Genomic DNA, 24,362 nt, shown 5'->3' on the forward strand with positions numbered 1-24,362 from the left:
ACCTTTTGCCGGACGGGGATTCGAACAGCGGACCACACAGTTTGTAAGGATCAAAGAAGTAGCAGATCAATTGCCCAAGGAAAAATTAAATGTTAATTTTGTAATAACAAGCAACAACCACCAACTTAATTCAATATCGCTCCCTGTTAAATAGCGCCCCAAGCTACTAAACACATATATGTTTATAGGCTATTTCTAAATTAATATATGTTTGCATCCAAGCATATTATATTTACAAACATTTTATGTCCCAAACATAATATGTTCTAACATATTAACATATATGTCCCAAACATGTTATGCTAGTTTATGAACATTATATGCTTGCACTCAAAAATATTGTGTTTAAAAATTTGTGTTCTAAACATATAATGTCTTTTTCATCCGTGTACTTCAATTTTCTATATATAGAAATACAATTTTGAAAAAATTTTTAATAGAAATAAAATTTTGGCAAAATTCTCTATAGAAATAAAATTGTTAGAAAATTTTCTAAAGAAATAAAATATTGAGAAAATTTTCTTTAGAAATAAAATTTTCTGTAGAAATAACATTTTGAGAATTTTTACAAAATTTTCTAAAGTAAGAAAATGTTCGCAAAATTTTCTAAAGAAATAAGATTTTGAAAATATTTTCGATAGAAATAAAAAAATTCGATCGAAATAATATTTCGACAAGCTTCAAAATACGGATTTTTAAGTTGGTAGATTTTTGGTACAATTTTCCTAGAATTTTGGTACACTATATTTGACACGAGTGGAAACCGTTCTAACAATGAGTACTTCGGAGTTATGAATATTGTCTTGGACTACAAAATATTCATTTTTGAACCATTGTATATCAAGGGGAAATTTTTCTCATATGAATTAGTGCAACTCTATGATGTTTTAATTGTATTGGAAGAGTGAAAAGCAATTTTAACAATTCATATTTTATTTAATTCCAGTCTGAAATTGTGCGCAAGACGTATGCAAATATAGATCACGATTTTCATGAAAGAAAATGTTGCGAAGCGTACGAGATGGTGGAAAAATATTTGAGTCGTCATAAATTCCTTGCCTCTGAAAATGTGAGTACAAAATTACATTCCAAGATTTTTTTATTTTGACAATTAATGAATTATAGATAAAAACGAGCTTGAGTTCTGCATAAAAGGAAAACTCAAGGAAATGTAGTTTCAGTATTACAACAATGTCCGCCGCCATATTGCCTTTTTGGTTGTCAGTCAAATTGAAACATTGTTCAACAAGTGGGAAATTCAAAATAGAGAAAATCTGGAAATGTATCGATGTATGCTTCGAAATATGAGGAAATGTGTTGTGGTCCCTATGATTAATTGAAGTAATTCTGAGGACCATTCATCAATTATTTCGATAATTTTCTGTCACAAATTTGAAGCAACTTGAATATTTCAAAATTTTTGCATAATATAATTTTATTTTGAATTTTTATTTTTCACAATTGTCAGTTAAACATTGGCGTAGCTAGCAACGTTCTCCTAGGGGGTGCTCATTAGTAAGATATATTAAAAAGAGAAACAATTAATCCGGGTAGATGGGAAGACACCAGAATGTTTAATTCAATGATAATAAACATAGTTTGAAGAAATGCATGGTAATTGGTAGGGGTAGATCACAAAAACATAAAACCCCTTTAGCTACACCTATGTGACATCGACAATCAAAGATCTGCTCATATGAAAAAACTGTAATCACCTTTTTAGTTCGATTCAAAAATGCAAGTTTAAAAAAAATTTTAATTAAGTATTCAAAAAATATATCCATAATTTAACTGTTTTATTCTTCCGAGTTTGATTAAAAAGTTAATTGTATCAATTAATTTTTAATTGAAAATTTAAACAATTTCAATCATTGACTTAATTGACTTAATGTTTCTAGTTTGATTAAAAGATTGATAGTATCAATTAATTTTTTAATTGAAAAAGTTTCCAACATCAATCAACTTTGTAATTGGGAATATTTTGGTGATATTTTTTTTCTGTGTATATGGCCTCGAACCGGTCCATAATTATATATAGCCCTCTTTATCAACCGATACTCAGATTTTAACTGTTGATCCTCCTGGAAAAGCAAATTTCATCCGATCCGATTGAAATTTGGTACGTGATGTCAGTATGGACTTTCTACTAATTACTAAGACCATGTTAAGAGAGACTAAGTTGTAAGATAACATACCATGCATAAGGCAAGTGTTATCGCAGTCCAAGTAATTCCATTGTGGATTACAGCCTTTGGAATAAATTTCTACACAATCCATGGTGGAAGGTACATAACATTCGGCCTGAACGATAAGATTACGGCCGTATATATTTGCAGTTTTTTTTTTATTTTTTCTTATATTTGTAATATCAATTTAAATAATAATGGCAAACCCCTACAAAAAATTCTTTCTCCACAGCGAAATTTTAGACAAACGAAACTCCCCTTTGTTATAAATTTTTTTATTTATGAGCGCATAAACCCGAATTGATAACAACCCAGCAAAAAAATTTAAAAGCACTTCCAGAAGATACACTCCCATTGATGTTATTTATTTTAACTACCCAGGAAGTTCTTTTAATTCAATTTTTATAACTTGGTTTGTTCATACTTTTACCCCCATTTTCATAAAGCTCCGTTAGTGTTCCGTTAACTAACCAGCTTTTAAACCGTATTATGGACGAAGCTGTCATCTTGCATATATATTCCATATGCCAGTTATGAACTTAACTGACGAAAATTTTTCAGTTAAAGTTAACTGGAGAGAAGATATTTGCAATTTACTTTCTGTTAACTGGCAGTTAAAGCCTAACGGAGCTACATGAAAATGGCCGTTAATGGGTAATTTTAACTTTCAAATAGGTTAAAAACAGAGTAAGAATTCATAAAATGGTATAATTCATTTAAATTTTGTCGAGAAAAATGCTAAATCCAATCTGAAAAAAATTGTGCATTTTTGAAAATATTTGAGGTCAAACGTTTCCGACAAACGTTAGAATCCATTAAAAATTATAAAAATTATTTATTTGACAAAATATCCCAGAATTTTTTAATTTACATCCAAAACATTGAATTCGGATGTTTTGATGCAAATTCAGTGCAACGGCTGGTTAAATGAAGGACTTCCGTCCTATGACAAGCCCATGTTAAATTCATCGCTTCTGCGTCAATTTTGCACCACTTCCGGATCCAAAAAGAACATTTTCATTACTTTTTTGGCGACGCTTTTTTTTTTGCTGGGAGCCTTTCATTTTCTTGAGTGCATGTTAGAGGGTATATGAACATGCAACGCCTCTGCTATTGATTTTCATAAGAATAGCCTTGATGCGCAATTAGAAAAATGAACTTTAAAAGTGACAAACTTTTGATTTTCACACTGAACCCAGCAAAAAAAGCGTCGTCAAAAAAGTAGTGAACATGTTCTTTTTGGATCCGGAAGTGGTGTAAAATTGGCACAGAAGCGATGATTTTAACATGGGCTTGTCATAGGACGGATGCCCACCATTTCAACAGCCGTTGCACTGAATTTGCATCACTTCTTAAGGTGTGATGCGAATCCAGTGATTTGGAGGTGAATTAAGAAATTTTGTGATATTTTGACGAACAAATAATTTTAATTATTTTTATGATTTTTAATGCTTATCTGGAACATTTGACATCAAATAGTTGTGCCTTTAGAGAACTTCCAATTTTTTTTCTGGGTAGTTATATTGATAAAATGGAATACATTTAAATATGGTAATAAATAATTCAATATGTCAAATTTGATCCATCACAAAATCAAAATCGCATATCATTTACATGCGTTTTGTGTTTTAAATTTGTTTTGCTTTTAGTTGACGATTGCTGATCTGTCTGCTGTTACCCCATTGAGTACGCTGGATCTCATATTTCCTATTGGAACAGTCAATACATCAAAGTGGCCTTTGTTAGCGAATTGGATGAGGCATATGAAATCATTGCCGGAGTATCAAATTAATCAATGTGGATTGGATGCCTTCCGCGAGAAACTTGAAGTATATGGAAATTTTATATGTCCGCCTAGGGAGGAGGAAGAAGAATGAAATAAAATTTGTTTGATTTGAATAAAAATAATGCATGGAAACAAACCAAATAATTTCTCGTTAGGCTTGATTTCTTTTCAGCTCGGGATAGCAACGTCGTGACGGCCTCTTAAAAGCCGCTTAAACACAGTCACAGAAAGCAAGTGAAATTATATATTTTCAATGGGTAAATTGCTCAAATGGTAATAAATATTTGCTGCTGCGATTATATGTATATGACACTTTACCACTTGAAAAAAAAAAAATAATAAAAAAAAGTATATACGGAAATTATATTTTGACAAAATTTCCTAATGACAAAATGTTGACAAATTTTGACAAAATTTTCTATAGAAATAAGAGGTGTGCACGTGAATAATATTTTGCTCACGCACACTCACGACGGAGAAATCTTTTCACGCACACTCACGCACGATATTGTTTGTTATGACTCACGCTCACGCACGCTCACGAAAAGAAAATTTGTACTCACGCACACTCATGCACGAAAATCTTTTACATGTCGTGACTCACGAAAAATATCGTGACTCATGAAAAATGTCGTGACTCACGAAAAACCTCGTGACTCACGAATAATTTTATGAGTAATTTACCTATAGAACCTGATTGAAAATAGAGGTGTGCACGTGAGTAATAGTTTACTCACGCTCACGCACACTCACGACTGAAAAATCATATTCACGCTCACTCACGCACGACATTTTTTGGTGGGACTCACGCTCACGCACACTCACGAAAAGAATATTTTTACTCACGCACACTCACGCACGAAAACGTCGTGACTCACGAAAAATACCGTGACTCACGAAAAATATCGGGACTCACGAATAATTTTATGATTAATTTACCTTACCGAAGTGTCTGAAAACATGAGCATTATTAAAATCGAGAGTGTTATTAAACTCTTAATATCCTAGGTGTCACTAAAATTGTAATTGAATTTAACTCTTAAGCGTTTTATGTTGGTGAGCAGGAATATTTTCGTGAGTGTAATTCGTTACTCACGCACACTCACGAAGATATTATTTTCGTGACTCACGCTCACGCACACTCACCATGTTGTCATGAGCGTGACTCACGACTCACGCACGAATCACGAAAATTGTCGTGAGTCACGACAATTTCGTGTCACGTGCACACCTCTAATTGAAAACATGAGTATGATTAAAATCGAGAGCGTTATAAAACATTTTACACCTAGGGTGTCACTAAAATTATAAATGAATTCAACTCGTAAGTATTTTATGTTCGTACGCGGAATTATTTTCGTGAGTGTGTTTTTCCGAAATTCGTTACTCACGCACACTCACGAAGATATTATTTTCGTGACTCACGCTAACGTACGACATTTGGTTGGTTAATCACGCTCACGCACACTCACGCCGTTGCCGTCAGCGTGAATCACGACTCACGCGTGAGTGACGAAAATTTTCGTGAGTCACTACAATTTCGTGTTATATGCACACCTCTAATAGAAATATAGAATATTGGCAAAATTTTCTATGGCAATAAAATTTTGATAGATTATTTTTGGATCGAGTGGCTATCGCGATTTTTCTGTGATTGGGGATCAGTTTATTTGGGGGCAATATATAATATAGATCGATACGGACCAATTTTGACATGGTTGTTATTGGCCATACACTAGCGAAATGTACCAAGTTGCAACCGGATGGGATGAATTTTGCTCCTTCAATAGGCTCCAGAGATCAAATCTGGGAATCGGTTTATATGAGGGCTATATATAATTATGAACCGATATGGACCAATTTTTGCATGGTTATTAGAGTCCATATACTAACACCATGTACTAAGTTTCAAGAGGATCGGATGAATTTTGCTCCTCCAAGAGCTTCCGGAGGTCAAAACTGGGGATCGGTTTATATAAGGGCTGTATATAATTTTGGACCGATATGGACTAATTCCGCCATGGTTGTTCGAGACCATATACTAACGCCACGTACCAAATGTGGACCGATTTTTGCATGGTTGTTAGAGACTATATACCAACACCATGTTCCAAATTTCTGCCGGATAGGATGAAATTTGCTTCTCTTAGAGGCTCCGCAAGCCAAATCTGGGGATCGGTTTATATGGGGGCTATATATAATTATGGACCGATGTGGACCAAGTTATGCATGCTTGTTAGAGACCATACACTAACATCATGTACCAAATTTCAGCCGGATCGGATGAAATTTGCTTCTCTTTGAGGCTCCGCAAGCCAAATCTGGGGATCGGTTTATATAGGGGCTATATATAATTATGGACCGATGTGGACCAATTTTTGCATGGTTGTTAGAGACCAACATCATGTACCAAATTTCAGCCGGATCGTATGAAATTCGCTTATCTTTGAGGCTCCGCAAGCTAAATCTGGGGATCGGTTTATATGGGGGCTATATATAATTATAGACCGATTTGGACCAAATTTTGCATGGTTGTGAGAGATTGTTTTACTAACATCATGTACCAAATTTCAACCGGATCGGATGAATTTTGCTCCTCCAAGAGGCTCCGCAAGCCAAATCTGAGCGTCGGTTTATATGGGGGCTATACGTAAAAGTGGTCAGATATGGCCCATGTTCAATACCATCCGACCTACATCAATAAAAACTACTTGTGCCAAGTTGCAAGTCGATAGCTTGTTTCGTTCGGAAGTTAGCGTGATTTCAACAGACGGACGGACGAAAAGCATTTTAATTCTAAAGCCAAGCAATGCTACAAATTATTTTTTTTTTGTTGTCTCTAAGCTTAGTCGCTAAGAAATTCATCGGAACTGCGTTTCGTTCGGAAGCTAGCGTGAGGGACGCACATCGTAAGATTGACTCAGAATTTCACCACAATTTTATGGCGGCTGAGATCAATAATTCGATTAATTATAAACGCATTGACAAAGTTTGAATATACTACGGTGCAGGGTATAAAAATACTCTAACAACCCATACCTTTGGTGAAGTGCGTATGAGAATCGCCCTAGCGGATTATCAATAAAAACTCCGGAAAATTCTTTTTTTCACCTTTCCTATTGGACACAGAAAAAAATTTCAGGAAAAAATTTCCAATTAAAATCTTAATTGAGTTTTAAAAAATATTCAATTAAAAATTTTTTTTTTTTAAATTGAAATAAAAATCAATCACACAAATTAATAGTATCAATTAACTTTTTAAGTGGATCAATTAATTTTTTAATTGATACTAACATTTCTGTGATTGAAGACATATAAAATTATTTGGTTCAATTTCGTGATTGAATCAGAAAAAAAATTTTTGTTTGTACTCGTACAACTAAAACTAAAAAAAAAAATAATAATAATTTCTATATCATAGATTAACTTTATTTAACACATGTATTCTAAACTGACAAATAAAGATAATGATGAATACACACAACATTATGAGTCGTCGATAATTTGTTCTCGGAATATTTTCTAATGCCATTTTGGAGCGATGATGTTTGCGATTCTCCTCGTCACGCCTCTGACGATCTAGTCGTTTGTCTCGTCTCCGTTTATACCAACGATTTAAGCCATCATCCTCGGGTGGTGATTTGTATTGCAATTGTGGCGGAACTCGTTCTACAATATATACGGCCTTTTCTTTTTTGCTTAGGAAAATTATGGAAGGAAATGCTTCTTTGATAAAATTCTTATGACGTGTCACTATTTCAGATATGGTTACTTCTTTCATGAGAATATCCGTTTTATTAACCCCGGGCGGCTTTAGAGAATTTTTTAATTTTGTTGTATTTTCCAATTTTTTTTGAGTGTTGTTTTTATGTCGTTGACCAAATTTATTGCGACTTTTATGTTGTTTTTGGGATGTACTCTGATCCATTTTTGTATTTAATTTAATATCACGCAAATTTGGGAATACAAATAGTATATATGAAAAATCCCAATTTTGGTAAAAAAATTAAAGAATCAGTAACTACAAAATTGATCCGATATCCTTAAGTCTTATTCCACTGAGATATCTTTTGAGTATGCTTGTATGCTAGCATCATTTCTTTGTAAATTCTATAGACATAAGCCTATGGACCGGATGTCCCAATGCATATTTAATTATTTCTCTTTCATTTATGCATTACTTTACTTTACGAATACTTGAATACAAATCGTTTGTCAAAACATATCGTTTACATATCTCACCTATTTTCTTATGGGGAAAAATGAATAATAAGTGGAGTGTTTCCCAAATGATGGTGGATAATCATTGAGAAGAATTGGAAAAAATTGCTTGTCATTATATAGCAAAATGTCAAATATGTTGATGATATTTTCATAGGAATGGTACATTTTATATGCTAAAGGGATTGTACTTAAAATAAAAGATTCAATCTTCAATGTGTTCTGTTTTATATGTAAAAGTCGAATTTACGAGTTGTGGAATATTTGAAACAAAAATTAACTTTATTAAGTTGACATTTTCAAAATTGGAAAACAGACTTTTAGGTGCAGAGAAATTTTTTTTCAGATTCAATCATGAAGTTAATTGATCCAATTAATTTTTTAATTGAAAAGTCTTCAATCACGAAAATAATTGTATCAATAACAGAATTAATAAGAACTATGAGATGATTCCAAAAAATAATTAATTATGGTAGAAAAAATATAACAATTGTCTTATCATTTAACAAGAGTTCATACACCAATGATATACACAAATAAAAATATAAATGATTTTGTTGTTTTTGATTTCATCTTAAAATAATGCATTGACTAAACTACAAGTGTAGCTTAGCCAACAGAGGAAAATAATGTTTGTAAAATTTATTTGGGCAAAGCTCTGTAGACTGCAAGATGGTTGGATGGACGCACGTTTCCAAAAATGTCCTCCCGAAGACGTTTTTTATTTTAACTGCATACACTTAAAAAAATATTTACGTGATATTAAAGATTACGCAACCTAGGATGCGAAATTAACAAAATATTAAGCACAAATTTCTTTAAAATAATGAAATTTTAATTAAAATAAAGTTTATAATCTTTGCTTCAAAAAAATTTTCATTAAATTTAGGACACACATTTTGTAAATTTGCGTTCCTCCGTTAAAGTCCCATGTCTTTGAACTAAGGCTAATTTTCCTTAAAGTAAAGAAACACATTTTTGATTTAAAGAAATTGTCCTTAAATTAACTGAAATATTGAAACTTTAGATTGTACGTGAGTACCTTCATTAATAAACCGCGAAAAGAGAATGAAAATTTCATAAATGAGATCTGTTTACTAATAGATCTTTCAAAGTATGTGCAAATGGGAACAAATCACGCATAACAAAACTGGAGAATGGCATCCCCCAAGGTTCGCCGCTCTCTGTAGTTCTTTTTTAATTGCCTTTGAGGAGATAAACAAAATTTTAAACAAATATAAACAATTGCAACATTGTTTATACGCCGACGACCTTTACCTGTATACCACACCCAAAACAAAACAGCAAGTTCAAAATATTATAACATCCGTCACCGAAGACCTTTCTAAATGGAGCACAATTTATGGCTCGAAGATATCAGAGCAGAAATGCAAGCATCTACATGTATGTAGAAAACAAAAATGCTCAATGGGTGATTTCACTATAGGCAATGCCAATTTCGAGGATGTTTCTGAACTAAGAATTTTGGGTCTGCACTTTAACAATGGATTTAATTGGGTAAATCACATAAAATTTGTCAGTAAAAGTTTATCTAAAAGAACTAACATTTTAAAAAGTATTTGTGGAATGCACAGTGAGAGCCATATAAGAACCCTGACTAATATATTTAAATCCATAATACTGAGCAAAATCGACTATGCACTAATCATATACGGAAAATCCCCAAATTCACAATTAGTTCCAATAAAACGATACTATCACCAATCGATACGCATAATTTCCCAAGCTTTCCGAACCACCCCGATTAACAATATCGTAGCCGAACTAGACTTACCATCGATCGAGCAAAGGCTTAAATCACTTCTGGCGAATCAAATTTTTAAAACTTCTCAAATTAGATCTAACATAATATATAATGACGCTAATAACTACAGGAAAATTAAACGGAAACCAAAAATTCTTACAACTATTGCACAAATATCTGACTTGATAGAAGAGTTCTCAATTTCTTTAAATAAACCATCCAGATTTCGCGTCATGCAACCTCCATGGGTGGACACCATTTTCACCATTTTTTCGTAAATAACATAGATAGTAGAAAAAAATACTCGTCTCTAGAGGAGCTCCAGCAACTTCACTTAGAACAAATTAACGAATTCAAATCCCAAGGATACACCATTTGGTACTGTGATGGCTCGAAAACTATTAAAGCAAATTCATTTGCCTTAGTAGACGGAAACAATCATGTCCTTAAAATAGGTTCAGTACACAGAGAATACAGATTGGTTGTGACAATCGAATTTATTGCCAACCTCCTTTTGGCAGTTGTAGCAACTACCAGTTGGCAGTTGTGTCACCCGACTGATTCGGTCGACACAACTAATACCACATATGGTGTTGGTTGGAGCTGCCGATGATATCGGTTGTGACTACCTTCATCATTCGGTTGTGTTACCCAACCTAAATAATACTCATGACCGAATTAAAAATATATTTAAATTCAATTACTTCACAGTGAAATATTATATTTTATTTTATTTTATTTTATTTTATTATTTACATATAGATATAGTGGTACAAAGAAATCTAAATACGCTAAATGTATGTAATTAGTAGATACAAATTTTTGTCGAAAATCTGTACTTATTGCATCAAAATGTATTCACGCCCAGATTTTTAGAGCAAACAAAAAATTTGTTGACGGTGAACATGTAGCATGGTTGCCGCAAACCTCTTATTTTCTCGGACATTATGTACCTGACTTCGACAGCATCAAAAACATATTGTCCTTTTTTATGGATATCAATAATTGAATATTCGTGGTGTGAACAAATTGATAAAATCGTGCAGATTTTAGATTTTGCACATCCAACTGCTTTCGTACCTGAAATGTAGCTTCTTAAAATCCAGGACTATATCGCTGGTTAACCAGAGTTGATTTTTCTGCCCAAGGTGGCGTCCAGTGCTGCATAGTTCAAAAATGGGTCACTATCGTAGGGAAATTAAGAAATAAAATTAGAAAGTTACGGGTTATAGGTATCACTGCTAGAGTTTGTAAAACTAATTCCAAAATTTACCCACAATATCATATCACATCAAAAATGGTCCACAGCTATTACCAGATTCAAAACGGCAGGTTCAATGAAAAGTTAAAAACCACAGCTAATATTGTCATTCCTATCCTACATACAATATCTATGCGTTTCTTTTTTAAACCAATTTGAAGCCTACAAAAATACGTCTTAGTAAATAATTTGTTAAAATAAAAATGACATTTGAGAATTCATCAACCGGCATTCGGCTGAGAATACCAAATATCAGTTAGAACTACTAAATGACAGTTACGAAATATAGTTAAGGTAGGTCATATCTATCGAATTCAAATAATTTTTTTCAAAAGAGAGGCAATTAGTTGCTACAACCATTTGTTTGCAATTACAAACGAAAATCTATTGAAATTATAATCAAATGATATTAAAGACAGACAAACGCTTGTGATTGAAAGAAATAGATCGGCACAACTGATATTTAATTCTGAGTGTACAATTTTCGTTAGTACAACTGATTTTCAAACAATTTGTTTTCTGTGTGTACCACATTACACCTCAATTTTCACATCAGAATTAACAGCCATCGAAGAAGCTCTAAAGTTAAAGCCATCAAAGGAAAAACTTCTTATATGCACTGATAGCAATTCTTCAATAAAATCGCTAAGCTCAATTAACCCCTCCGACCCATTCATAAGCCGTGTTAAAGGATAACTACTGCGTAGCAAAAATACCAAAATCCTATACACACCAGCTCATGTTAACATTAAGGGAAACGAATTCGCTGATAAGACCGCTAAATTAGCTAGCAATTCACCCACAATAATGATTAACAATTACACGAAGAAAGATCTGAAGAACCTAATATATCCACAACTAAAGCAAGAAACCCACATTGGGGCAAATGCATATTATAAATCAATCAATCCCAATTTTTCAAAACCGATTTATCCGAGCCAACTATCTAGACAACAACAAAAAGTCCTCATCAGACTACGATTAGGCCAAGCTAACTCACGAACACATCATAAAAAATCAGCAACCCCCCGCTTGCCCAAACTGTAATAACCCATTAAACATGAACCATCTACTATCCTGCTTCAACAACAATAACTACTCAAAATCGCTTACAGCATCTATTCAGGAGATTGATTACTCCCAACTGAAATCTCACCTACCAGCTAGCATTCTTAGAAATATATAATGATTTAAAATTTTTTCTTACAAGCAATAAACAATTATTAAATATTTTAGGTGAAGGTCCTGGCAACCAGTCCTAATGTTACTTTTTATATTTTTTGTAAATTAATTTTACACTAAATAAATAAATAAATAAATAAATAAATAAATAAATGAGATCTGTATGCTAATTTTAATTTTGTCGCTAAAAATTTTCTTTATTTTAAAGAAGCTGCATCTTTGGCTCGGAATCAATACCAAAATCCTTAAGGGAAGGTCAAAATCTTTGGATCCAAGTAAACTTTTTTTTGAGTGTAGAGGTTCATTTGAGTCAATTTTTTAAAACTCACTTTTTTCGTATTTTGAATGGGAAATTTAAAATTTTATTGCTTCAAATGATTTAAAAACAGATTTAAAATTAATAAAAAATTTCTATAGAAATAAAATTTTGACAAAAATTTCTATAGAAATAAAATTTTGACAAAAATTTCTATAGAAAATTTGACAAATATTTCTATGGAATAAAATTTTGACAAAATTTTCTATAGAAATAAAAGTTTGACAAAATTTTCTATAGAAATAAAATGTTGACAAAATGTTCTATAGAAATAAAATTTTGACAACATTTTCTGGAGAAATATTATTTTGACAAGATTTTCTATAGAAATAAAATTTTTACAAAATTTTGTATAGGAGTAAAATTCAAACAAAATTTTCTATGGAAATAAAATTTTGAAAAAATTTTCTGTAGAAATAAAATTTTGACAAAATTTTCTATAGAAATAAAATTTTGACAAAATTTTCTATAGAAATAAAATTTTGACAAAATTTTCTATAGAAATAAAATTTTGACAAAATTTTTTATAGAAATAAAATTCTGACAAAATTTTCTATAGAAATAAAATTTTGGCAAAATTTTCTATAGAAATAAAGTTTTGAAAAAAATTTTTTTTTGGAAATAAACTTTTGACAAAATTGTGTATAGAAAAAAAAAATTGACAAAATTGTGTATAGAAAAAAAAATTTGACAAAATTGTGTACAAAAAAAATTTGACAAAATTTTCTATAGAGGTAAAATTTTGACAAAATTTTCTATAGAGGTAAAATTTTGACAAAATTTTCTATAGAAGAAAATTTTGACAAAATTTTCTAAAGAAATAAAATTTTGACAAAATTTTCTATGGAAATAAAATTTTCTATAGAAATAAAATTTTGACAAAATTTTCTATAGAAATAAAATTTTCACAAAATTTTCTAAAGAAATAAAATTTTGACAAAATTTTCTTTAGAAATAAAATTTTGACAAAATTTTCTTTAGAAATAAAATTTTGACAAAATTTTCTATAGAAATAAAATTGTGAAAAAATTTTCTATAGAAAAAAAAATTTTGAAAAAAATTTTGAAAAATTTTCAATAAAAATAAAATTTTGACAAATTTTTCTATAAAATTTTAACAAAATTTTCTGTAGAAATAAAATTTTGACAAAATTTCTTATAGAAATGAAATTTTGACAAAATTTCCTATAGATATAAAATTTTAACAAAATTTGTATAGAAATAAAATTTTCTATAGAAATAAAATTATTACAAAATTGTCTATAGATTTCTATAAAAAATGTATTTTCTGTAGAAATAAAATTTTCTATAAAAATTTTGCCAAATAAGATTTTTTGTTTGGTAGTTTTTGCATAAATTTTTCCCAAATTTGGGTAGATTATTTTTGGCTCGAGTGGCAACCGTGCCGGTGACTCCCATTTTCATTTAGCTTTTGGAAGACAATCACCGGTCCCCTGGTGTTGTGTTTCAAAATCTATGACAAAATATTTATATTTTTTTTTTAAATTTTTAACACCCACACTCAAAAAAAAGTGAACTCTCTATTTCACTAAAGCCAATTTAACTTTATTTTAGTTCATAGAAATATTATGTTTGGAGAAAGTTTTCTTTACTCTAATACTTTTTTGTGTACGTTAGTTAAATTAACTAAACCCGAGGACAAAAATATACTTAAATGAAGCATAAAAATTAACTAAATTTGTGTCTTCCACAAAATAGTTCAGAATTTCTTTAAATTTGTAAATTTTACCAAAAATGCGTCCATCGTGAACTTCGTATGTCACTAAAGACATTCTTGCAATTTTGAACTCCAAGTTTTTTCTTCAAACTACAAAATTTTCTTTAACACGTGAAGAAACTTAGTTATGTCTAATAAATTTTCTTGTATTTGTCGAAAAATATTTACTTATTTTTATGACATCGGCGTGATGCCAACGTTTGTAATACTGTTTAGTTAAAATTTTCTACAAATATTCAACATTTTCTAAAATTAACCGAAAGTTTTCTTCCTGGTGGGTTCACTGTTTTTTCAGTGCATATACAAAAAAGTTAAAGAAAACTTCAAGCCTACTTTTATCATATAAATGCCTTCGATAAACTGCCAATAAATTGTTTTGCATATGGAAATAAAATTTTACTGATTTCCTACATCAGAGCCTATTTCTCTTTTTTTATAAAAACTTGTCAGCAATTTATTGGGGATTTTTGTATGGAGCTTTAATTTAAATTGGTGATTTTTAGGGAAAAGAGCCAGAAAAATACTGGGCAAATGATAGTTGAAATCTAGTTAATGTGAATTTTGGAAGTGTAATGTGAATGGGGTATTAGTCTACTTTGAATTAAATGCCTAGTTGTTTAAACTTTCTTGACAAATAAAATAAAAAAATAAAATTCACAACTCAAATTATTTTGGCCATAAAAATTATGGAGAGAATCTAGGGTTTCGGAAAAATTGGAAAGCATTCCCTATTTAAACTTCTCTAAATTGATCCAAAGTGAAAAAAAATTAAAAAATATATTTTCATTGGAAATGGATGCAATGTATTATCTCCAACCTAGAAACTGTTGTTGCGTTCCACCCATCCTGCATTACGATGATTTAAGCCCACAGGCTCGTAGCTGTTGCATGTTAATTAATTTACTGGGTATTAATGTGGATTTCCGTTTCGAACCAGGTGGAGAACTCAGTGAGAATCGTAATCAGGTATTTAGCTTCTTTGGTTGGGGTAGTGATAACAAGGATACATATAAATGTTTTTTCCTATTCTTTCAGATTATCCCTGGTGGTATCGATCCCATTCTGGTTGATGGTAAAATAACCCTAAGCGATGGACACATAATTATGATGTATTTATGTGATAAATATGCTGGTGAACATTTTCCCCATCTATGGCCCAGGGATTATTTTCATCGTTTGGAATTGTTAAATATGTTATTTTATGAGGCTGGTGTTTTGAATCAGCTTCACAAGCGATTATTGGTAAGCTAGAAATTGTTTTGGAGACGATTTCTCAAAATTCGTTTTTTCTTTTGTATTTTATAGATGGATATTCTTGTCAATAAATCATCTAATGTTCAGATTGAAATGCATGAGAGAAAAGTACAGGAATGTTATAATATTTTGGATGCATATTTAGAGGGTCATACATTTCTAGTGGGACATTGTGTAAGTAGTTCCTAAGGTGGTTATGTAAAATTTTAGGACCTAAAGAAAATATTCGTGAAGTATACTAATAAGCGAAATTTGAATGAAGTTTGAATCGAAAAGTAGTGTTCAGAAAAGAAGTGAATGCCTAGTTATATGGCTACCTATCACGGTTGCCACTCGAGCCAAAACTAATCTACCAAAATTTGGGGAAAATTTTACCAAAAACTACCAAACAGAAAAACTCATTTTGTCAAAATTTTATTTCTATAAAAATTTTGTTAATATATTATTTCTATTGCAATTTAAGTCCAAATCTTTTTGCCTATAGTAAATTTTCTTAATCTTTTATTTCTATAGTAAATTTTATTAAAATTTTATTTCTGTAGACAATTTTGTGAAAATTTTATTTTCTATAGAAAATTTTGTCAAAATTTTATTTTTATAATTTTTTTTTGAAAATTTTATATTTATAAAAAATTTTGTCAAAATTTTATTTTTGTAGAAAATTTTTTCAAAATTTTATATTTAAAAAAAAATTGTCAAAATTTTATTTTTGTAGAAAATTTTGTCAAAATTTTATTTTTATAGACAATTTTATTTTTATAAAAAATTGAGGAAATCTGCGACTATGGTGGGATGGGTCCAGAGTGATGTGGTGATGAGCCGGGAAGGTTTGATTGACGTGTGTTTTGTGGCCCTGGATTAAAAATAGGGCATACGTCAGCTAGGTTAGGTATAGTGGTAACCCGTTATTCCTTTTTATACCCGCTGTAACCTTCAGAGATGACGTTATCGTCCTGAAATAGATTCGTCTTTTGTCTGCATGCAGGTCAAGTTCGAAGATGGACTATATCGGCCCAGGTTTTGATATAGTTCCCATATAAACCAATCACCCGATTTGAGGTCTTGAGTACCTTCGAAGATAGACTATATCTATCCAGGTTTTGATATAGTTCCTATATAAACCAATCCTCCGATTTGGGGTCTTGAGTACCTATGCACCGCAATTTCCGTTTTGCTATTTGCCGAAATCTGGAAATCTTTCGATTTTTTTAAGTCCACAAAGTGGTGTACTGAATATGGTGTATTACGATCCAGGTTTTGGTACATCCCCCCACATAGGTCGATCTCCCGATTTGACTTCACCCCAATTTTCATCCAATTTGGCTGAAATTCAAAATGTAAAGGTATTTTAGGCCCACAAAGGGTTGTGGTGTATTGGTTCATGTTTTGGTATAGCTTCCATATAAACCGATTTCCAGATTTGACTCTTTGGGTTTCTAAACACCACCATTTTTATTCGATTTGCCTGAAATTCAAAATCTGGACATATTTTAGGGTCCACAAAGAGGTATGCTGAATATGGTGTCTGTCGGTCCATTTTTGGGAAAAATATAGACCTATATAGACCGATCTCCCGATTTGATTTACAAGGAGTTGTGGCGAATATGACGTATAACGGTGCCCATATGGACCGATTTCCAGATTTGATTTCATGGGCTTCTAAACACCGCAATTTGTATACGATTTGCCTGAAATTCAAAATCTGGACATATTTTAGGTCCACAAAGTGGTATATAAATATGATGTGTATCGGTCAACGTTTTGGTATTGCCCACATATGGACCCAACTCCCGTTTAGAATTCTTAGTCATCTATACACCACAATTTCTACCCGTTCGTCGTGAATTTGTAAATCTATATAATCCTAGTATAGGCCGGTCTCCCCGTTTAACTTTTTGAAGAGATAGAAGGCGCACTAGTCATATCAACATTTTCCGAGTTTACTCCTTGTGCTCATTCCATGTAATGGGGATAAACATTTATAGAATTTAGATTTCAAACCATATGAAATGAGTTATTCTATAGGATTTTCGAGCACATTTTGACGAGATATTTTTGATTCCTTTAAAACTCAAATAAAACTGGTTCTTATAAATCTAAATAGAATCTGATGTAGCCTCCATATGTAGAATCATTAAATGTAACTTTGGGAAAATTACAATTTCAACCCATCTGCTAGGGAGAATATCTGTCATCAAATCCACCTGACATTCTATATAGATTCAATTAACCTTCTACGTTGATGAGTTTTCAAAGGAAACTATTATATTTGATTCATGGTGGAGGACACATAATATTCGGCCTGGCCGAACTTACACGACCGTGTATACTTGTTTTAAGCTCACTTAGACTATTCAGTCCATTGTGATACCACAAGTCATGAATGACAGCTACTCTGCTATCAATGAAGAATTGTGGCGGATGCACTCACCTGATGTAGTTGTGCCAAAACTACCCAGATCTGCCGTGTGATATATCTTTCGTCCGGTGGTATAGGCATGGACTGCGAGTACAGGATTACGTAACATTTTAGCATCTCACCGCAGTATCCTCATGAATCCTGTTCAAACCTGCTATCTGATCTAGAGGATGAAGATGTGGTTCTAGAAAATGAAGATGTGGTTGTATATCCACCAGATGGTGATTGTGGTGGTTATAGCCAACCCAGGATATACGGCTTTACCATGGCTATATCTATGTCTACATGAGTTTCATCGATCCTAAAAAATAAAGATGACATAAAAATAAAATTTCGTTAGTCTTGAATTATTCACATCGATCCACAACTCCTTTCTTTTCAGCTTACAATTGCCGATTTTTCAGTTATCACCACATTGAGTTCTTTAGATATAATTTTTCCCATCAATCCGAATGAGTGGCCAAATTTATATCGATGGTTTGAGAATTTGCAAAGAATGGAATGTTATAAATATAACTTGGAAGGTATTCAAAGGCAAAGTGATATTTTGGAAACAATTGGGGGTTTTCCAAATCCTTCAACATTTTCTGGTGACACAAACATTCCTTGCTCCTCCAATAAAGGAAATAATTGTCAACGCAATTCCAAATTGTTAGGAAATGAAGTTCCTTTCCCAACACCAGAAGAGCGAAGAATAAGAGAAAAAACGATTGAGGTTCAGAGGAAGAAAGCAATACCAAAGTTGGATGTCAACGGGGAAAGCCAAAACACTAATGACCTTAATTCTTCGCAGCCTGCTGCTACTGTGGAAGACATTTCTTGTTACAATAAAGAATTCCAAGATTCCAATTTAACCTCAGAGCAACATGAGATGGTTTCAAACTCCGCTGACGAACAAAGAAATGAAGAAGATTCAGTAGATCATCCCCAAGTGCAAGTTAAAGGATTCACTGCACGGTCGTCTAAGGTCGTCGTTGAGGGGTACCGAAATAATGGTCAATATGATCGTCATACGAGGTCTACGCCCTACCGTATGTCAAAAACTTATATTGATATTAGTCCAAACACTAATACAGAACGCGGAAATTTGTATGTGAAATCAAAAGATACGAAAATTATTCCAGATAATAAGAGTGAAGAAATTGAAGACAACACGGAGAAACCTACAACTTCTCGAAGTTTGAGGACGAGCAAAGAAAAGTCTGATGGTAAGTAATTTAATTTAAGTGGGGTCTTGCATTGTACCATCGTTTAGTTTTAAAATGTGTTCATTCGTTTCTAATACTTGAAAGTAAAGAGGTATCTTTCGTACCTTATATCAGTAATTGTAACCATCACTTAAATTTTCTGTTTGGTTGTACCCTCCAAGACAAAAAAAGAGAACTTTGATCTGCGTGAAAATATAGTTCTACACAGTCCAGTATTTTTCGCGCTCTTGTCCCCAAAATAAGACGCTTTCATCCCCAAAAATCCTCAATTTAATTTAAAATTCCCCACAAAAATTCCCAGTTTTTGGCAAGTTTTTTAAAAAAGGGAATAGTCTTTGCTGTAAAAAATCCGTAATAAGCTAAAAATTTTTAAAATATGCAATTTTTTTTATACCAGTTTGCGAGTTACAATAATATTAAGATTTCAAAATCCAAAAAATCAGACGGGTGCTCAAAATATTATCTGATACAATCCCTCATCAGAATTAATTATTGGTATAAAGAGTCATCGAATTTGTGTCCTATGCAAATCATCTCGAGAAATAACAAGTAAGGAAAGTCTAAAGTCGGGCGGGGCCGACTATATTATACCCACTTTGTAGATCTAAATGTTCGATACCATATCACATCCGTCAAATGTGTTGGGGGCTATATGTAAAGGCTTGTCCCAAATACATACATTTAAATATCACTCGATCTGGACAGAATTTGATTGACTTCTACAAAATCTATAGACTCAAAATTTAAGTCGGCTAATGCACTAGGGCGGAACACAATGTTAGTAAAAAAATATGGGAAACATTTAAATCTGCAGCAATTTTAAGGAAACTTCGAAAAAGTTTATTTATGATTTATCGCTCGATATATATGTACTAGAAGTTTAGGAACATTAGAGTCATTTTTACAACTTTTCGACTAAGCAGTGGCGATTTTACAAGGAAAATGTTGGCATTTTGACCATTTTTGTCGAAATCAGAAAAACATATGTATGGGAGCTATATCTAAATCTGAACCGATCGGGCGAAAGATATATATGGGAGCTATATTTAAATCTGAACCGATTTCAATAAAATTTGGCACTCTTGACTAAACTACTAATTGTTCTTCTTGTGCAAAATTTTAAGCAAATTAGGGTAGGTTAGGTTAGGTGGCAGCCCGATGTATCAGGTTCACTTAGACTATTCAGTCCATTGTGATACCACATTGGTGAACTTCTCTCTTATCACTGAGTGCTGCCCGATTCCATGTTAAGCTCAATGACAAGGGACCTCCTTTTTATAGCCGAGTCCGAACGGCGTTCCACATTGCAGTGAAACCACTTAGAGAAGCTTTGAAACCCTCAGAAATGTCACCAGCATTACTGAGGTAGGATAATCCACCGCTGAAAAACTTTTTGGTGTTCGGTCGAAGCAGGAATCGAACCCACGACCTTGTGTTTGCAAGGCGGGCATGCTAACCATTGCACCACGGTGGCTCCGGTGGCTTAGGGTAAACTCTGGCTTCTGGGGCCATATAAGTCCATATCGGGCGAAATATATATATGGGAGCTATATCTAAATCTGAACCGATTTCTTCCAAAATATAGGGTTCTATTTTGAGCCAAATCACATACTTGTGACAAATTTGAAGTCGATTGGACTAAAACTGCGACCTAGACTTTGATTACAAAAATGTGTTCACGGACAGACGGACATATCGACTCAGGAGCCCACCCTGTTCCACAGTGTGGCGCAGGATATAAAAATTGTAGTTGGGTCAACATGTGTAGTTATGAATCATAACTTAGTTCTGAATAGCGAAGAAATAAAATTGGGTGATCGATCAAAAGGCGTTGTTGCCCCAATATGAACTTTGTTATATATGCTTGGTATATATTTTCCAAATCAGTGATGCATGTAGATGAAGGGCCAACACTTCGTCCCAAGTCCTTACGAAATAATCTCACAATAATAAATAATTTCTTAGAAACAAAGTAAATTGTAAAGTAACTCATTGAACAGATTTTTTTTCATATTTTGAAGATTCTCTGTACTTCTTTGAGCCCCTTTCTAAGCATGTAGAAGTAAAGAATTTCATATAAACAATAACTCAAAACATGATTTGTTATACTGACCCGAAATTCCCCATAAAAATCCCCAAATTTGTGGAAATTGCCCACCAAATCCCCAAGTTCCCAACTCAAAAATTTTGGCCCATCCACGAAAAAATATCCCCGATTTGGGGAAAAATCCCCAATGCTGGCAACACTGGCCCTACACTCCATATTATTTAGTCATTGATGTCCATCCATCTTTCAGTGCAGCTACTTATTATGACATTGATATATGATGTCACGTCTTTCGTTTTGGTAGAACTTTATTTAAAAACAAACAATTTTTTAATAACTCATTCACTTAGCTGGGCCTATAACCAATTTGGAGAAATTCAATGGAGCAACTAATAAAATTGAATGTCAATGTCGAGAAATTTATAGTGAATCTAATGAAAAATACAGCAATCAAAATGAATTAGATATGGAATGCATATGTATGGTCATTGGTAATCAAAAAAGTGACTCATCTTGTTCCAAGGATAAAAAGAACGATGTTAATGATGAGATCAATAGAGTATCCTCGAATGAATCAAATGCGGAAGGTTGTGACAATATATCGGTTCCAAATGACAGCGAAAAAAATCATAATGAAAATGCAGTGAAGGACAAATTTGACTTTGACCAAGGTCAGACCAAAAAAGATAAGGTTATGGAATCATATAATACCTCAAGCGTTACCGTATGTCTTTCTGATGCAAGGAAAGGAAAATCGGTGACTATTTGCTACGGTCATAGCATTGTGGATTATAGAAATGAGTCTAGAGATACTATATCGAATGCTAACAATGATGATTCCAGCACCAATTTGAATTATCGTTGCTCCCATCAATCTGAAAACTCTGTTTCCCAGAAGGAGACTATCGATGAAGAAGATAAAGAGGATGAAGAATTTAGTGGCGATGAAAACGGCTCTGATGAAGATGGTTCTCATGATAAAAATATGGAAGAATCAAACAATAACTCTGAAAGCGATATATCCATAGAGGCCAGTGCAAAATCTTCAAAGGAGTACAATTTTACACAGGCAGAAAAACTAATATGTAGATGTAAGAGAACAGAGAATTCCAGGTTATTAAATATGGACATTACAGAGACAAATGTTACGGAAGGTAAGTATCTAATAATAATAGATTGGTTTTTGTCGTAATTTAATTATGACAAAAATGTGCCATGTTCTTGACACATGCTTGAAGTGATCATATTGCTACTAAGTCACTGGAAGTATGTTAGCCGACATGATTCATGGAAATCTAAATCCTTTTTTCAACTTGTTCTTCGCCTAATCTTTGCAACCCGGCAACTTGTCTCTTAGACGATTAACAAACCATAAAAGCTAACTATTAAATCGAACCTTCTCCTGCATCTTGTGCATGAAATTGCTGTGAGCACTAGGTTATGTTAGGTGGCAGCCCGATGTATCAGGCTCGCTTAGACTATTCAGTCCATTGTGATACCACAATGGTGAACTTCTCTCTTATCACTGAGTGCTGCCCGATTCCAAGTTAAGCTCAATGACAAGGGACCTTCTTTTTATAGCCGAGTCAGAACGGCGTTCCACATTGCAGTGAAACCACTTAGGTTTGAAACCCTCAGAAATGTCACCAGCATTACTGAGGTGGGATAATCCACCGCTGAAAAACTTTTTGGTGTTCGGTCGAAGCAGGAATCGAACCCACGACCTTGTGTATGCAAGGCGGGCATGCTAACCATTGCACCATGGTAGCTCCTATGAGCACTATGTCAAAGGGGTAGTAGGCTCAAAATGGCGCCTGAATCCAAGAATGTCACTCGGGATATACACAGAAAAAAATTCCGTACTTAAACTAACGCCAAATTTAACTTATTTTTATTGCAAAAAAACTATTTGTTTGTAACTAGTTCAATTTTATTATTTTTTTTTGCGAAACTTTCTCAGTCCAATGACATTTTCGTTTTTTAAAGTATGTCTCGAACATTTTATGAACTAAACGCGAGTATAAAGTTCAATGACCGTACACATAAGTTCATTTTTAACTAAAACAAATGAAACTTTTCGTACGATTCCCAAGAATAGTAAGAATGAACTACTGTATTGTTGAAATGGTCATGATTTGGCGCCAATGATTTTCTTATTTACTTTTAGTTAATTTTTTCTTCAATGAGAGGGAGTAATTTCGAGAACAACAGTTAAAAAGTAAAGGGAAAACATGGAGTACAAAATAGTTCAATTTTCGCGCGAGGTAGTTCATTCTTCCTATAAAACAGTTTTGTTTTTTTTTTCGGTGTACGTAAGCGCAATTGGGTCGGGGCTAAGTTCAGCATATAAAGTTGAAGCAGTATTGAACAATAGACCTAGACTCAAGAGAGAAGTTCACCACTGTGGTATCACAATGGACTGAATAGTCTAAGTGAGCCTGATACATCGGGCTGCCAGATAACCTAACCTAACCTAGACTCGTTTCATGTTCTTCAGTGAACTTCTCTGTTATCAATGAGTGCTTCCCGATTCCTTTTTTATAGCCGAGTCCGAATGACGTTTCACATTATGGTGAAAGCACTTAGAGAAGCTTTGAACCACTAAGAAATCTCACCAGCCTTACTGAGAAGGGATCATCCATCGCTGAAAAAAAAACTTTTTGGAGTTCGGTCGATACTGTGATTAAACTCATTACCATTTGTATGTAAAGCGGACATAGCACTACGGTGGTTCCCGGAAGTAGATGAACTAACAGATTATATTGAGCACGCAATCACGAAATTATTTGATCTAATTAATTTTTTAATTGAAATGTCTTCAATTACAGAAGTGATAGTATCAATTAAAAACTTAATTGAAGGTCAATTAAAATATTAATTAATACTATTAATTTTTGTGATTGATTTTTGTTTTCATTGAAAAATTTGTTGAATCAATTATATTTTTAATTGAATATTTTTTAAAACTCAATTAAAATTT

At 32.7% G+C, this 24,362-nt stretch overlaps 1 protein-coding gene across 1 annotated transcript in view; it reads left to right on the plus strand.

The window, feature by feature from the left end:
* Positions 1–24,362, plus strand: part of GstE14 (Glutathione S transferase E14) — a 40,343-nt gene that overhangs the window by 10,046 nt on the left and 5,935 nt on the right. Inside the window, exons 4-12 of the mRNA XM_075311687.1 lie at positions 947–1,069; positions 3,836–4,060; positions 9,298–9,711; positions 11,973–12,262; positions 15,135–15,420; positions 15,490–15,696; positions 15,760–15,882; positions 18,510–19,335; positions 21,733–22,536. Coding sequence (XP_075167802.1) covers positions 947–1,069; positions 3,836–4,060; positions 9,298–9,711; positions 11,973–12,262; positions 15,135–15,420; positions 15,490–15,696; positions 15,760–15,882; positions 18,510–19,335; positions 21,733–22,536 — 3,298 coding nt within the window. The remainder of the gene's footprint in view (positions 1–946; positions 1,070–3,835; positions 4,061–9,297; positions 9,712–11,972; positions 12,263–15,134; positions 15,421–15,489; positions 15,697–15,759; positions 15,883–18,509; positions 19,336–21,732; positions 22,537–24,362) is intronic.

This window comes from Haematobia irritans, chromosome 5 (assembly GCF_050003625.1).
Source record: "Haematobia irritans isolate KBUSLIRL chromosome 5, ASM5000362v1, whole genome shotgun sequence".
In the NCBI taxonomy this organism is placed as follows: Eukaryota; Metazoa; Arthropoda; class Insecta; order Diptera; family Muscidae; genus Haematobia; species Haematobia irritans.